This window comes from Exophiala bonariae (genome assembly GCF_035927105.1).
Source record: "Exophiala bonariae strain CCFEE 5792 chromosome Unknown scaffold_9, whole genome shotgun sequence".
Lineage (NCBI taxonomy): Eukaryota > Fungi > Ascomycota > Eurotiomycetes > Chaetothyriales > Herpotrichiellaceae > Exophiala > Exophiala bonariae.
Genome location: NW_027042484.1, coordinates 537816 through 554174, shown reverse-complemented (window position 1 = coordinate 554174; position 16359 = coordinate 537816). Strand labels below are relative to the sequence as shown.

At 49.2% G+C, this 16359-nt stretch overlaps 4 protein-coding genes across 4 annotated transcripts; 2 read left to right on the top strand and 2 right to left on the bottom strand.

The window, feature by feature from the left end:
* Positions 1–766: 766 nt before the first annotated feature.
* LTR84_013020 (uncharacterized protein) lies at positions 767–2428 on the top strand (the record flags this gene model as incomplete). The annotated part of the gene is made up of 3 exons (XM_064856525.1): positions 767–891; positions 940–1067; positions 1137–2428. The coding sequence occupies 3 exons, from the start codon at positions 767–769 to the stop codon at positions 2426–2428; spliced, it is 1545 nt and encodes a 514-aa protein (XP_064707701.1).
* Positions 2429–2604: 176 nt separating this feature from the next.
* On the bottom strand, positions 2605–4832 carry LTR84_013019 (uncharacterized protein; the record flags this gene model as incomplete). The annotated part of the gene is made up of 2 exons (XM_064856524.1): positions 2605–4709; positions 4754–4832. The coding sequence occupies 2 exons, from the start codon at positions 4830–4832 to the stop codon at positions 2605–2607; spliced, it is 2184 nt and encodes a 727-aa protein (XP_064707700.1).
* A 1796-nt stretch (positions 4833–6628) lies between these two features.
* On the bottom strand, positions 6629–14658 carry LTR84_013018 (uncharacterized protein; the record flags this gene model as incomplete). Its single annotated transcript, XM_064856523.1, has 4 exons — positions 6629–7398; positions 7459–7951; positions 8001–14233; positions 14292–14658. The coding sequence occupies 4 exons, from the start codon at positions 14656–14658 to the stop codon at positions 6629–6631; spliced, it is 7863 nt and encodes a 2620-aa protein (XP_064707699.1).
* Positions 14659–15468: 810 nt separating this feature from the next.
* Positions 15469–15956, top strand: LTR84_013017 (uncharacterized protein; the record flags this gene model as incomplete). The annotated part of the gene is made up of 2 exons (XM_064856522.1): positions 15469–15621; positions 15672–15956. The coding sequence occupies 2 exons, from the start codon at positions 15469–15471 to the stop codon at positions 15954–15956; spliced, it is 438 nt and encodes a 145-aa protein (XP_064707698.1).
* Positions 15957–16359: the final 403 nt, after the last annotated feature.

Here is a 16359-nt window from a genome sequence, read left to right as displayed (position 1 = left end):
TGGAAAGAAGCGTCCTTAGAATTCTGGGCTTGCAAGGGAACGATCGGGCCTTTGTAACAACTGGAAAGTGATACCCCAGCTTAGTCGAGCATAGAAGATGGTGAGCGGAATTGAGGCTCACGAGGATGATGGTAAGAGTGCTTTCCAATGCCTCGATTAATATTTAGCCAGGCGGAATGCTTCCAGCTCCTCGAGAATCCCCGGGTATGCGGGGAAGGTTGATCGGCCCCATGCTGTATTACGGCCTTAGATTCGGTCCAGGACCACGGTAAATATCAAATTGCCAGTAATGTGAGGAGGATCAAAGTACGTTCCCGGTAAACTCGATAAAACATGCAAAACTGACTCTCGGGTGTGCAAATCGCGGCCGAGGAGAGGTTGTGATCCCAGGGGCCAAGGTGGGCATCCCCGATGTGGTGCACCACATACCGGCTTGGCCCCTGGCCTTAGCTTTTCACATACATGTCCTGAAGATAGGCAATTCGATAGAACGACACAAGCTATATCCACTTCACTTGCCGACCGTACTTGGCGCTACAGCTGGGCCATCGTTAACGCAGGTTTCTTTGTCCTCTTCCTTCTCCATCGGCACCCCAGAATTTCGAGTTATTTCTTCGTATGCTCCGTGGAGTGCTTTACCCGAATGATGGGGAACCCAACCGAAGGCTCAAGGCTGGGATGGGATGCATACTACTTAAGTGAAGCGAATCCGCGCTGATCTCTATGGAGAACTTGACAACTCATCCATCATCCCACACCAGACACCATGGCCAGCCCTGTCCAAGCTTCGAAAGAATATTCTCACACCTCTCACATAGAAGAAGGTCCTCGGGATGACGGCGACATGCCCGACCTCAAAGCTGTAGAGGCCGGCCAGGCAGCCACGGACGAGTATGTACCTCTTTTCCCGTTCTCTTTTTGATGCTTATGTCTGTATAGATATGGTCAACCCTTAGTACACTTTGATCCGGCAGAGGAACGACGCCTGCGACTCAAAATTGACCTGTATATTGTGCCAACTGTCGCTCTGCTCTACATGTTTTGTTTTATTGATAGAACAAATATAGGTGAGTTGTGTCTATGTCCTAAGTAATGAGCCTCTTGACGCGTTGTCTGATACTCATCTGGTGACCTAGGCAATGCTCGACTTGCTGGTTTCGAGAAGGACCTCGGCCTCAAAGGATATCAATTCAACCAAGTTATCTCGATCTTTTATATCTCCTATACCATTTTCGAAATTCCATGCAACATGGCGTGTAAGTGGTTAGGGCCAGGTTGGTTTATACCCGGCACAACAGTGGCGTTTGGTATTGTGACCGTTGGCTTTGCCTTTGTCCGTGACATCCATTCTGCCTGTGGGGTCAGATTCCTTCTTGGAATTTTTGAAGCTGGGATGTTACCAGGCATCGCCTACTACCTCTCACGATGGTATCGACGCTCGGAACTTGCGTTTCGGCTGGCACTCTATATCGTCATGGCGCCAATGGCTGGTGCTTTCGGTGGACTCTTGGCCTCAGGGATTTTGACCCTTAGCAACTTTGGAAGCACCAAGCGATGGGAGATGATTTTCGCAATCGAAGGCATCATTACAATCATCCTTGGTCTCATTGGCTTTCTCACTCTCACTGATCGACCCGAGACTGCAAGGTGGCTGAATGAGGACGAGAAACGACTCGCGATCGCACGAATAAAGTCGGAGCGAATCGCCACCACGGAAGTACTCGACAAACTCGATAAAGCAAAAATCCTTCGAGGTGTTCTGAATCCTGTTACGCTGGCCACATCATGGATTTTCCTCTTAGAATGCATTACTGTCCAGGGGCTCGCCTTCTTCGCGCCCACTATCGTTCGTACGATCTACCCAACTGAAACTGTGGTTCGACAACAATTGATGACTGTCCCTCCCTATATTGTTGGCGCAGTATTCGTCATTGTCACAGCACTGTTAGCTTGGAGAACTGACCGTCGAAATGTCATCATTACGTACAGTGCAATTCCCTGTATGGTGGGATACATTATGTTTCTCGCCAACAAGAACGCGAAAGTTCGATATGGAGCCATCTTCATTATCGTAACTGGTGCCTTCAACGGAGGTGCATTGTGTAACGCACAGGTCTCGGCCAATGTCGTCAGCGACACAGCACACTCATCTGCCATCGGTACGAACGTGATGTTCGGCAATATAGGTGGATTGATTGCCTCGTGGGCATTCTTGCCCTTTGATGCACCCAATTTCCCTATTGGCAACGGACTAAACCTTGGTGCGCAAGTAATGGTACTGATTACTGGCATCGGACTAGGTATTTGGATGAAGATGAACAACAAAAAGCGTGCACAGGTGGATGTGCATGAGAAAATCAGAGGCTTGTCGCAATTGCAAGTAGCTGACTTGGATTGGAAGCACCCTGGTTTCCAGTGGCGTCCTTGAGAAATGCAAGAGCCTTGAGGCTGACGTCGCGATGAGAGGAGTAAATTGCAGCTTGAAACATTTCATGGCCATTTCGGGGTAGGATGCAGCACAAAGGAACACGAGCTAAAGGGCACATAAATGACTTCAAAGTCCCATTGGCAAGGAATGTTACATATGTATCAAAGCTTGCCTTCCTACCGTGAAAGTTTCATCGCCGCAGAGGCTTTGGCCAGGGTATCCATCAACCCGCCCAAATAACTCGCGATAGGGATGCAGTACTGCTCGCTTTCATTGCGGCTCGACAATAGGCCGGCGATACTCGTCATGACGTTTGCTGCATCTGTGAGCGGTACCGCGGTGATCTCATTGCTTCTCCCCTGGGAAATGCCGCCGGAATAGTTTCGTATGCAAGGAGTGCCATTCCCAAGAAGAACAAAGCGTCTCAATTCGGGAGTCTCCTCTCCGTCAAGCCAGACAATCGGTTGCTCATCGTCGAAATCATGAATGTGCGTACGGTACACGGCCTGCGAGGTACTCTGTCTGGTGGCTAAAAGGGCATAGGCCCACATGGTCAGGCTTGCATGGTAGACCATGACGGCGTGAACACCGCGCAGATAGCTTGGTGGGCACTCGGCTGCCGCTCTGGCGACTTGGCCGGCATGAAACAGGGCATGGCGAGCTTCGGGAAGCGTGATCCATGTCCGAAGGCGTGAGGCGGCTTTACGAGCCCTTTCCTCACCCTCGTTTCCTGCGAGCTGTTGAATGTCCTCGAGCGAGACGTGGAGATGCATCCACCCAATCTCCAACATCAATTTTACCGACGGATGCATCGAAACTGAACCTTGTGAGAACCTGACAGTCAAATCCTCAGCGGCTGTCACAAGCTGTTGGTGAGGTAGATTGATAGTCGCAAGGCGTGAGGTCGGGTCGCCAGGAGTGGAGAATGGCCTCATCTGGATTGACTGCCATACTCGCAGCCAGAAGTTGGCAACCATGATCCTCAAGCTCATCTGGAGGTCGATCTTTATTTTGTGGAGATCTAACAATCCGGGATTCTGCAGGAAATCTGGAAGAGTAACTGGGGGATTGGGTGGGCCATGCTGCCTTTTCAATACCTCTTGCCACCACGCCTCAGCCGACTTTGCTTGCCAGAGTTGAGAAGCACATGGCATGGGCAAGTTGATTTCCGAGTATGAAGTGAGTGGTTGACGGTATAGCGCTGCAGATGTTTGTACATCCTGAAAAAGTACGTGGTAGACGAGCCTTTTGAAGGACTCTTCCTCCACCCATCTCTTCCATCGAACCACGAGGTCTTGACTCTCGTCTTCATCATTTGACTCGGGGCGACCTTTCCATTTATCCCGAAACCGACCTCCTCTTCGAAGCATGGTAATTAGATTCAACGTATAGCTTTCCGCGATCTCAACTTTTCGGCGAGATCCGCTGTTGAGACCTACGTTGAGCACAAGGAGAAACGCCTGCATTGTACGTAAGTCTCGAAGCATTCTGTTATCGCCCTCGAATCTCTTCGATATCGCGAGTCGAGCTGCTTCCTGCAGTGCCATACCAAGTCTGCGAACCTTGGGTCTCTTCGAGTCAACAGCACCAGCACAGATTAAGGCTGCCACAAATTCCTCGCATTCATTCTCTAGATCAATCGAGGCGAAGTGAATCCAGGGCGAGATTTGATGATGGTGTCGAATCTTGAAATCGACAAGTAGCGAAGAGAGAAAGTGTGTTGACGGAAAAGATGCAACTACTTGACGTTGGACTCGGGTTTCGCAGGTCCCTATGATCATTAAGAGGAGTTTGTCGCGGCTCACTGCAGATATCTGAGATTCTGAATCTGTCCGTCGGGTTTGGTGATCTTCGATAGACTCATTTCCAGGCAAAGTCAGGTGTATTTGGTCCGACAAGCTGCTATCCTCCATGGAAGGATCCCAAAGCCACATAGATTCTCTGAAAGCTTGCTCACCAGCGTGAACTTCCTTGCGTACTGCTGGTGTTTCAATCCCGCTATGTGTTCCAGTGAAGCGATTCGGATTCCCTGTTGCACTCGGTTGTAGAGCAGTGGTAGCAGGTACAGGCATATATCCGAATATTGAACCAGGATACGGTTCATATTCGCCAAAACCAACGTGCAAGACATCTGGAAACATTTCCGTGCCATTATTAGGGAAATCGTGGTCAGAGTATTCGGCATTAACAATGTCGTTGAGAAAATTTCCCATCAGAATGTCATCAAATCGTCCTTCTAAACTGAAGAATGGGTCTGAGGCCTCATTGTAAGTACCACTGTCTAGAGATCATTAGTCAAGGCCTGATCGGCAAAATTGGACATACTGAGATCCCCGTGAACTATCACCTCTTCTGGTACCTGGTTCGTAAGAATAGATTGAGCATTATGAGATTCAAATGCCATGCTTCCGGAACTCTGAACTGGCTGTGGGACTGTTGGTCCTGTTTGCTTATGTCCAAAATCATGATGCTGTTGTTCTGGTTGATCCTCGTACGCTGCATGATTCGAGCTCTCTGCAAATAGCCCCTCATTCGCGGACGAGAGTGCATGTGGACTGTAATGCCCCTGAGTATTCGGCGAGGATGTGGGTTTGTCACAAGAGATCCCCCTCGATGTACAGCGCTCACAGGGACGAGTGTCGCTACATCGTAACTTTGCCGCAGCGCAAGCAAGGCATGCAACTCTTGTCCTTTGCTTGTTGGTCCCAGACAGAATCTCACGGCGTTGTTCATCGTCACCATGTAAGTTGCTGTGACGAATCAGAAGATCACTAACAAAGTATTGTTAGGTCATGGCTCTCATCTGCACAGGGACGACTAGTGGTACCGCCTCGCGAAAGCTTTCCCACAGATCCTGCACGTAAATGGCTTTTCTCTCGTATCTACTCACTGTCAGCTCATTTGTCGTTCTCTCTAGTCGGAATTCCTCACGTGTACGGTAGTGGCGCACGAGATGATCGGAACGAGTGTATGTCTTCTTGCAGATTTCGCATACGAAAGGGTTGGAGGACATGTCAGTATCAAAGCGAGTAGACATCACAGTCTGGATCCCAACCGCCAAAGAGCTCTTGGGGACGAAGATGGCAAGGCGTGGGCTGGGGAAAAGGTGGGCGTGCGGGGATATTTAAATGAAGCTGAATCTATTTACTTACAAAAGCTTAATGGATAATATCTAAGTACTTAGGTACATATCCTTTGAAAATGATGCATACCGGGCTGCAATTAGTACAACACAACCATTTATTGTCCAATGAATGCGATTTTTGATGCATTATAATTTTCATTCCTTCAGCTATCAAGTAAACCCAAGTAATGTCAACTGCTATGTCAATTGGAGAGTTCTTACCATGCAAATTGTGATCTTCTCACCCCATTTCGAAATCCCATCGTGGGTCAATTGCCGGGGATTCAGCAACTCACCCTTGCGACAGGAGGATCCTACCATGTAGCCAGACTTTTGACAGCCATTGGAGATACTTATTGGACTTAGTTATACATATTTGTGGGCCTATCTGGACATGCTGGAATATCATCCGCTGTCTCGTTGTCCTCACCGATATCTGTCTTTCACATTCTGTGGCTTCCGTCCCTCTGATTTTGGTTTTTGTCATTTCTTCACAATATCTTTAGCTACTTTACTGCCAAAGGACAAGGGCTTCCTTTCCGCCCACGTAATCCCTCTTGTTCGCACACCCATCCTTCAGGAAACTCCTGTCTGTAGATTACGACTATGGCTACGTCACCTGAGGTCAGTCACCCCGGTCTATCTTTGTCCATCAGAATAATTGCTCTGGAGGACTGACCACAGTCTCATCACCGCAGGTACGAATCGAAAGGAGACCGGTCTCGATATCGCAAAGAAATTAGTGATCCTCTGGAGCGGACGCTCCCGGAGGGTTGGAGTTGGGGAAAACCCAGAGGAATCCAATCCGTACACCGAAATATACTTCCAAAAGGACTGATTAGATACGTGAATCTCAAGCACGATTACCCATAGGTGAGATTTGAAGCTGAGGGTTCTGATAAGATAGCATAGTTTGATGTTTCTCATACATATGAATAGTTAGCCCAGGAACAAGTTTCTAGTCTCCTACCAAGGAAATTCCACCATAGGCAACGAAGTTATAAGACTAAAAACACTAGACATTATTATTGCTTCCGTAATTGTGCGCCTCATAGACAACAACACCCAAGTGGACTTCAGGAGAGCTCTGGGAAGTGGCTCGAAGTAATCGGGCCTTTAACATCAAAAGTATTGGCCTCCTCTGTGTCTTTGCCTTCCCCAGCCTCGACCAAACTCTTGGGCAAAAACTTTGAGGTTCCGGCAATCTTGGCGGCGATATTGGACATCGGTTCATCTCCCAGTATCTCAAACATTCCCACATCAGAGCCAAGCTCTCTAAACATCCAGTTCCGGAGCTCTACAGCAATCAAGCTGTCCACACCCAATCTGCCGATGGACTTTGAAGCGTCCAAGTCGTCAGACAGCATGAGTAACTGCTTGGCCAGTCTGTTCGTGATCGCCGTGAGGACGATGTCAGTGGCCGACTCGATTGAAGTAACAGCCTTCAGCTGGGTGGAAACCGGGATAGAGCCTCCGTCCTCATCACCACCAGCATTTTCTAGATGCGTACCAAGGATTCTGAGGTGCCGATATTTAGCATCGTCGAACCAGAACGGGGGATCAGTGTCATTCTGCAACACCAAGCCTCCAGTTCCCAGCCCTGCTGCAAGCACTGTGGGAGTATGGCAGCCTTCGGTGGTGTACCCTGTGATAGCCGCTTGGATCAGTAGCAAGAGCTCGTCGAGTCTCATACCGAGATACTGGATTGACCTCAGGTATGCCATTGCAGCCGCTTCAATGTTCTCGGCGATCCAACCGACCCCCAGAATTGTTCCTATGTCAATACTACACCCTGGCAACCCTAGGTTGTGGCGATGCTGCATGAGGGCGCCTTGGTAAGTACTCTCTGGTAATAGTGTTAGCCAGAATTCAGTATGTAAACAAAAGACCTAATGGGTGAGCTTACCTGCAGCATGATTGCCCTGACCGCGATTGCCTACGCAACCTGCGATGGACGATAGGCATACGAAAAAGTCCATATCTTTCGGCATCGCGTTGTGCAGGTTCCACGTCCCTCGTACCTTCGGGTCGAGGCAGTTTCTCCAATTTTCATATGTCATATTGTCAAAGACGGAGTCATTTAACATTACCGCTCCCATTATGACGCCCTTGATGGGAGGCATCTTCTCCTGACACTCTTTCACGGCTGCCGCCACATCAGACCTGTTAGTAATATCGCAGTGTATATCTGCTATTGAAACTCCACGAACGCCAAGCGCATTGTAGACCTCGGTCGCCTCGGGACTCTTGATGCCTGAGCGGGATAGAACGATGATGTTCTTTGCTCCATGATCGGCCAGCCATGCCGAGATGAAGGGTCCGATGCCACCAGAACCACCGGCAAGTACGTAACTGGCATCTGGATTCAAGCTCAAAGCTTGGACAGCCTGAGGCATGATCTGAGATATGTTAGTATTGTCCTACAGCCGTGGGTCGGGCACAACTTACCATAACTTCATCGTCTTCCTCAACCGTCACAACTACCTTACCATATTGGGATGAAGATCTGGCAGCGTTGAAAGCATCCTCCATCTGTGAATATTTGAAAGTGGAAACGGCATGGAGCGGTTTGATATGTCCTTGACTCAACAGTTGCCAAACGGAATCAAAGAGCGAAGCGGCAAGCTTTTCTCGCTTGCGGCAAAGCTCAATCATATTTACACCAACGAACGTGATGTTATGGCTGAACGGTGCCATGTCCAGACCCGTATTTCCGAGGATATCTTCTTGGCCAACCTCGATAAAGTGACCGAATGAAGCAACGCAATGCCAAGTTTGACGAAGTGCTTCGCCTGTTAGTGAGTTCACAACCACGTCCATCCCTTGACCATTTGTAAGGCGCTTAACTCCCTTCACGAAGCCCGCATCGCTAGCGTTCAGGATACGATCGCTCGGGATATTATATTTTTCGACAACAGACTGCTCTTCGATGTTGGAGACAGTCACAAACACATCTGCTTGGAGATGCTGAGCCACCATGATCGCTGCCTGGCCCACAGCGCAGGCACCATTGTGGATGAGCACGCTTTGACCCTTTTGTAGCCTCGCCCGCTCCGACAATGAATACAATGCTGTTGCAAATGCAGATGGAAGAGACGCAGCGGCCTCAAATGAGCAGTTGTCAGGCAACTCAAAGACGAAAGATTCTGGTGCTCGAAGATGGGTCCGCAGGCATCCCTCACGGCGTTGCCATGTTACAACCCTCTGACCAGGCTTGAACTTTTCGACAGAGGTGCCGACCTTGGTGATGACTCCACTACACTCAGACCCTAGCTCATCAAGTGATGCTTGACCAGTGGCAATGAGGACATCTCTTGGGGTCAGACCGGTGGCCTTGACCTCGATCTCTATTTCGTCTTCTGCCAGCGGATCGGCTGATATCTTGTCTGAGGCGAATCTAAATGTGCTGAGCATCCCTGGTGCTCCCATCTCAAGCTTTAAAGCACGCCCTTGTTGCTTCAGAGGACCAAGAACTGGCTCGCATTGAGTTGTCATGGCTTGGAGCATATTGTCAGTGGGCATATCTTCGATGTACCTTGGGATATGTAGTACTCCATTTCGAATAGAATACTCCCAATCCGGGTCCGATTCCACCTTGTCTTCGCAAGAAATTTGGAATACTCTGAGAATTGCCTCGATGTTGCGCTCATCATCACAGCTCCAGCACGGATCAAGATCGAGAGTGGTGAGGATGAGCCCAGGGTTCTCGGCTCGTATTGTTCGACTAAGCCCAGTGATGAGACTTGAAGCTGGCGATTGACCATCTGTTGCACCCTTTGTGAGCCACAAAAGCCGTCGAGATCGAATTATCAAGTCTTGCAAATTCTTAAACGCTTCTGCATCAACATCATCAAGCCATGGGTTCTGTGCCTCCAATGCAAAGATACAAAACTTCTTCGCTACACCCACATTCAAAGCGTCATACAAGGTATGACATGATGTCTGCACACCAATTGTTTGCAAAGCCTCTGTCAACTTCCGACTCAAATGTTTGTTTGACTCGGAGTTTTCGGGGTGAATGATAAACACTTCCGCAGGAAGATTCATCTCAGAATCGATGAGATTCTTGGTCGAGGCCATGAAACTTTGCATATACTCCTCGTTTCTGGGCATGCTACGTGCTGAGACATCAATCCCACTGAAGCCGTTGGAGAGAAGCAATTCATCCCACTGTTTCTCTGTAAAGCAGGGCGATAGCCGCCTTCCTTCGTTTGCACCCGCCCACCATCCTGGCAGTGTGCCAAAAATCATGCATACTCTCTGAAGCGGGTTGGTGATTTCATACAAGATGAGCTTGCCACCTGGTTTGAGTAGTTTGTTGACATTTCCGATGGTCTCATCCATTGATCTGGTTGCATGGAGAACATTTGAAGCAATGATCACATCGTAGCCGCTGGCCTCGAATCCTTGCTCGGTAGGGTCCTGTTCGATGTCCAGCTTCTGGAAGTCGAGATAGGCAGACCATGGCGCAAACTTCTCACCAGCAGCTTCAAAGAAGCCTGTGGTAATATCAGTGTAGCAATAAGAGCGCATGCGAGGCGACTCGCCGTTGTCACCACCCAGTTTCTGTAGTATAGGAAATGTGGTTCCGCCAGTTCCAGCGCCAATTTCGAGGAGTTTCAAGTCTGGGTTCTTGTGCGCCAGTAGATCCACATATTCAGCCAAGTACTGGTGTGCAATCTCCCAACCAAGGTGATGGCCGTGATACGCATCAAGGAGATTGTCCTGCATCATGATCTCTAGGGGTTCCTTCTTCCCAAGAAGGATGTCGACGAGATGCTCGCCTTGATGGCACAATAATCGGCCATCATTGGTGGTTGTTGCAACACGAGTCAATATTTCCTGCTCCACATCCTTGGAAGGATTCATCCAGTCGAGGCGGCTGCTTTGAAGAGGAAGCTTTTGTTGTGAAGCGAGCTCATAATTGTGTTGGCAGTACTGGTAGAATAGTTTATGATGTTCCTTTAGCGAGGCAACTTGTTCTGGCGCTATGCCTTCCAGAACTCGTCTGGCATAGGTGAAACCAGCAAAATCAAGCTCTTCAGCGACCTGTGGATTGCTTGCCACAAGTTCAGTCGTTGTACTGCTGACTTCAAGAGGTGGCATACTTTTCTTCAGCTCATCGACATCTGTCTTCCACTCGAGCCTACTACCAAGCTTGCGAGACCACATTTCTGATTGGCCTGCCGACGCCACCGCCGTGCAGGTGAGGTTATTGACGATAATAACTGGCTTGGTAAACTCAGCATCAGCTACCACCAGATTGCCGTGAGTTTCTCTACTGAGAGGAGGTATAGCCTCCGAATACCCAACAACCTTGTCTCCTGGCGTTCTGCTAATACCGGCACTGACGTACATATATTCGAAAAAGGTAGGGACTCCCACAGTACTCATGTGCATGCCGTCCGGCATAAGAGATGGTAACAGCATATGGAAAATGCTATCGAGGAATGCAGGGTGAACGATATGCGGTAGTTCATAGTCAAATGGCATGACGGCTCTTGTATCTGGAACCTCGGCGATACAGCTACTTTCCATGTACCCACTTTTGATCTCAGTGAGGCCCCGGAAGACACTTCCATACTGGTATCCCATTGTCGCCAATGATTCGTAGAATTGTCGTGGATACTCGGACTTTGTGCAACGTGACTTAATTTCTGCATGTCTTTGTCTCATTTGGTTGATCTCAACAGTATCTTCGTCGTTGAAGAGCGCATTTGCTTGCTGCTGATGTTTCAAGCGAACCGAGCCTGAACAATGTTCTTGCCAAATATCGTTGCTTGATCTCGAGTAGACAGTGAACTCATGCCAAACTACCTTGTTTGATGCTGTTCCAACTTTAACTGGCGTGAGTTGGAGACTGGTCTCGACACCAGTGGCATCGTCAGGCACAACTAGACCTCGTCCAATCTTGATGTCTCGGAGTTCAAATCCGTCGATGTCAGCAGGATGTCCCGCATACTCCCACATGGCTTGGATTCCCATGACGATTAGGCCAGCGGCAGGATACAGAATGGTTCCCTGAATCTTGTGATGCTGAACCCAAGGGCTCTCCGACACCCGAATTATATTTCTCCAGAGAGGGGTGTGCGGCACACTTCCAGGGATAAGGCAACCTAGTAAATGATGTCGCTGGTTCTCTCGGAAACGCACGTCTCGTGATATGGACGATTCACACCAGTAACTGTTTTCGTGGTTCCATGCGTATGGTGGGAGGTCAACCAACGGTGTTGATGCATCGTACTGAGTGCTGTCTGGGAAGTTTGCGAGGCTCAGGTCGACAGTAATGCCATGCTGCCAAAGGGAACCCACGGCCTCCAACGTGGAAATAGCTGCATCACGTTTCCTATGCAGCAGAGAATTAGCAGGGACCGTAAGACCTACGTCTGACAGAATCTGCTTCAAAGGCCCTTGAAGTGCTCCATGTGGTCCGATCTCGACCAATAGGTCAATGGCGGGTCGGCCCTTCAGAAGCGTCCGCATCCCTTGATCGAACTTCACTGGCGACAGCAAGTTACTCACCCAATAAGATGGAGTGAGCATTGAATTCGTAATAGGAAGGCCTGTGACAGTCGAAATCATCATAACGTCATCTCCATCCGAAAGTGGTTGCTCTTCACCCATGGAGCTAAGGTATTCGTCGGACACTTGCTTGAGATGATTAGAGTGGTAAGCGATGTCCACTTTCAGTTTGCGAGCGAATATGGACTCCAGTTTTAAGGCTTCCTCGATCACCTCTAGGCTGCTTATTTCACCGGACAGGGTCAAGCTTGATGAGCTGTTGTAGCAAGCGACGGTAATTTTGTCCTTGACTCGCTCCAGGTAAGGTCCGATCTGCCCTTCACCAAGACCAACAGCAAGCATACCTAATTTCAAGCCTGGAATTTTTTCACTCAGCTTCGACGCAACCACTCCACGGTAATATGCTGCTTTCATAGCGTAAGTATGGCTGATGGCACCTTTAGCATACGCTGCAGCGATCTCCCCGCTTGAGTGGCCAATGACAACTTTCGGTAAGACATTCCATGAGCGTAGCAGTTCAATCAAGGCCAGTTGCAAAGCCGTGCAGCAGGCTTGACTAACATCTGTTTCATTGATTCTGGAATGCTTTTCGTCCTTGGCCAACTCTTCCAAGAGAGACCAGGGACAATTCAAAGATTGCAGCACCTGATTTGAAGCTGAGAGGCTTTCAAAGAAGACTTTATAGGAGAGGAGCTCGCGACCCATAGCAAACCACTGCGCGCCCTGCCCAGTAAATACAAATGCAACATTTGGTGATTGTTTGGCTCGGACCGGTACTGCCAGAGTCTCAGTCAGCTGAGCCACAGCATCTTGAAACGACGATACAATAGAGAACGTCCTCCAAGAGAAAATACTTCTTCGCTTTTCAAGTGTGAACGCCAGCCTATCGATGACTTCCGGTTTGGTATTAGCAGCAGCCTTTTGGCTCAGATACTCGGCGAGGTTTGTGAATGTCCGGTCGAGGCTCTTCTTCTCTCCCGACGACCATACAAGTAGTCTTGGCTGAGTGTTCAGGGCACCCTGCTTGATACTTGAACCGGCGTCCAATTTTTCTGGCAACTGGCTTTCTTCAGACAAATCAATGGATGATCCCATACCGACTCCTGAGTCGGCATTAGACTGAGGTGAGCTGCTGGGATCACTGTACACGCAATTGTGGTTTCCTTTGAGACCATGTTGTTTCAGGAAGTGATAAGCATCATCGACAATGACATGGGCATTTGTTCCACCAAACCCGAAGCCATTGACGCTCGCACGACGTAATCCATCGAGTGGCCAAGGTACCAGTTCTGTCGCGACTTTGAGGTTCCATTCATCGAACGACATCGAGGACGGTGGATGCTCAAATGCGACATTCGGAACAATCATACCCTTCTCCAGAGAATAAATGACCTTGATGAGCCCAGCCAGTCCACTTGCGCCTTCAATGTGTCCAATATTCGTCTTAGAGGAGCCAATATAGAGTGGACTCTCTTTGGAGCGGTATCGACCAATAGTCTTTGCTATTGCAGTGGTTTCTTGTAGATCACCTGCAACTGTACCTGTTCCGTGGCCCTCAAAATATGCGGTCTGGTCTTGGGGAAGGTCGGCGTTTCGATATGCCGTGTTGACCAAGTCTACCTGTGCTGCAGCAACTGGAAGCGTTACACCAGAAGCCCCACCGTCTTGATTTACGGCTGAACCACGTATTACACCACGAATAACATCACCATCTTTGAGAGCTGTTTCAAGAGGTTTAAGAACAAGTGCTGCAATGCCATCACCTCTGGCGTAACCATTCGCTTTGTGGTCATAGCTGTAGCACTGGCCATCTGGACTGAGAGCATGGATAGCTGACATCGAGACCATGGTGTCTATGGCAAAAATCAAGTTGGTGCCAGCGACAAGGGCCGTCTGGCTCTCTCCAGTACGTAAACTCTGGCAGGCAAGGTGAACTCCAACCAAAGCAGACGAACATGCTGTATCGATCGTCAGGGCCGGACCTCTGAAATCGAAGAACCAAGACAAGCGACAGGCTAAAAGTGACTTGCTGATACCAGTCACGGCATGCATGGTTGTTGGTTCGGAATCCTTAAGCAGCAGGTCGTAGTAGTCCTGTGTGCACGTCCCCATGTAGACAGAGGTGTTCGAACCAATAATGTCTTCGAGACGCATTCCAGCTGCACATATGATATCAACCGACGTCCACAATACACAAGACTAGCATAATCTGCTTACCATTTTCAAATGCTTCATACGCAACCTCCATGGCAAGCCTTTGCTGAGGGTCCATTGACTTGGCTTCATTCGCTGTGATGGAAAAGAAAGGAGCGTCAAACTCAGAAATATCTGAAGTCATAAAATGACCATTCCGTGTCACACAAGTGCCGGCATGATCATAGTCAGGGTGATAGTAAGCATCCGCATTGAATCTGTCTTTGGGTGCAGGTGTACTGGTGCTTCTACACTCGGCAAGCAGGTCCCAAAACTTTTCTGGATCTGAAGCGGTTCCTGAAAAACGAGCACCTATGCCAACAACAGCGATTGGCATGTTAGATGAGTCTCCATTAGGAGAAGGGAACTGAGGCGTCGCAGAGGCCGCCATATTGAATCCAGACCCTCAGCAATACCGAGGAAGGATTGATGCGCTTCTGCTCGCAATACGCCAAAACGAGCTTGAGCCAAAGCTGGAAGATGAAAAGTATAAGTATTTGGATTGAGACAGGAAGCAGTGCATGCCTATGAGGTGGGAGAAAGGCAAGATGTCGCTAAGCCTCGGCCCCTTTACCACATAGCGCTGAAGGCATCACCTTATTGGCGGCTGCATGTCATTAAGTATATGTATCTTTGACAGATGGAGTCTGCGCCATTGGCTCACAAGAGAACTAGTAACGCAATTCTTGCAGCAAGTGTTTATGCATGAACACGTGGAGCCTATGGGTAGAGTTTCGATAGCGGAGCACTCACATGCACCAACAACACAACAAGTACCGAGAGGTCGTCGGTGGTACTTGAACCATCCAAGCGACCCTGGTCGCATCCGCGGAGGCTATACATCTTCTTCCGGTCTCCTCTTAGCTGCATTCCCGGTTCTTCTTCTATGCCCATTAGTAGTATCTGCGCCATGATAAGTTATGTCGTGACCTATTGAAAAGATGATACTGGGCAAGTCTCTGCGGGTCATGCAACCAATATTGAATTGGTTGTGATTGTGCCACGTTAACGGAGTTCTCAAAAGCTTACTGAAAGAAATTGAGTTAGGTGCTATCTCTTTGCATGGTCCGCTAAGCTCGACTTGGGGCCTGGACTCTGGGTTACTGTGCTGTAACAAAAGGTGCATTAGCCCTGCGCTGTTCTCAAGATTGTGCAACCTTTCGATCGTTCGAACATCACAGAACTGACCAATTCAAGAAGCATGGCAAGCAAACAGCGCCTTCTACGGTTCACCATCCTGGTTTATCGCAAGCCGGAACTCTCAGAGGATGAGTTCCACTCGTACTGGACAACAAAGCATGTACCTCTTGTTCAGGACTGGTTAGCACGGCACGGAATCTTGAAGTATACACAGGTCTGCTACATGCCCATCGTTCCAGTTCGTGCTGACTGGGTCGGTGATAGTACCATACCCCGTCCTCGGTGCGGGAGCAAGCCAAATCAGTGCCCGGCCTTAGCCAAGCTAGCATAGCCGAGTATGACGGTTTCGTGGAATTGTTGATGCCATCTCTGTCGTGTTTTGATGAGGCACAAAAGGATCCTTACTACCAGGAAGTTGTTGTCCAGGACGAATTAAAGTTCGCAGACGTGCCGAGGACACAGATCCTCATTGGCTGGGAGGAAGTATATGTCGAGAATGGCAAGGTCGTTGAGGTGCAGCCAGGTCAAGCTAACATTGTGATGGGGTGATGGGGTCAATTTTCTTCGTCGGTGCTGATTATATCGAGATGAGCCAGTCCAAAATCAAGATGATTCTCGCGTCGCCAGCGACGTCTCATCGCCTTGGCATCTTGCGACCCCTCTGTCGAGGATTGAAAGCGTTGTGGAGAGATGGAGAAAGCACACCACCCTTCACATTTAGTTGCTGTCCAGTGACATGTTCAATGGATTGGAGCTCACAATCATGGTATTCAGTCCGCCAATGTCGTCTGCACGTCCTCGCAAAGCGACCCCTCCGATAAGAATGACAGCTGATGAAGTGGATTGTTAGTTCGACCATGCTTCTCTCCTACTCCCGCAGGCTGTTCGATCCTCCCATTATTAGTAGCCCCCTCTGCTTCCTCGCTGTAGTCCCAAGTCTTGGGTCCACCAA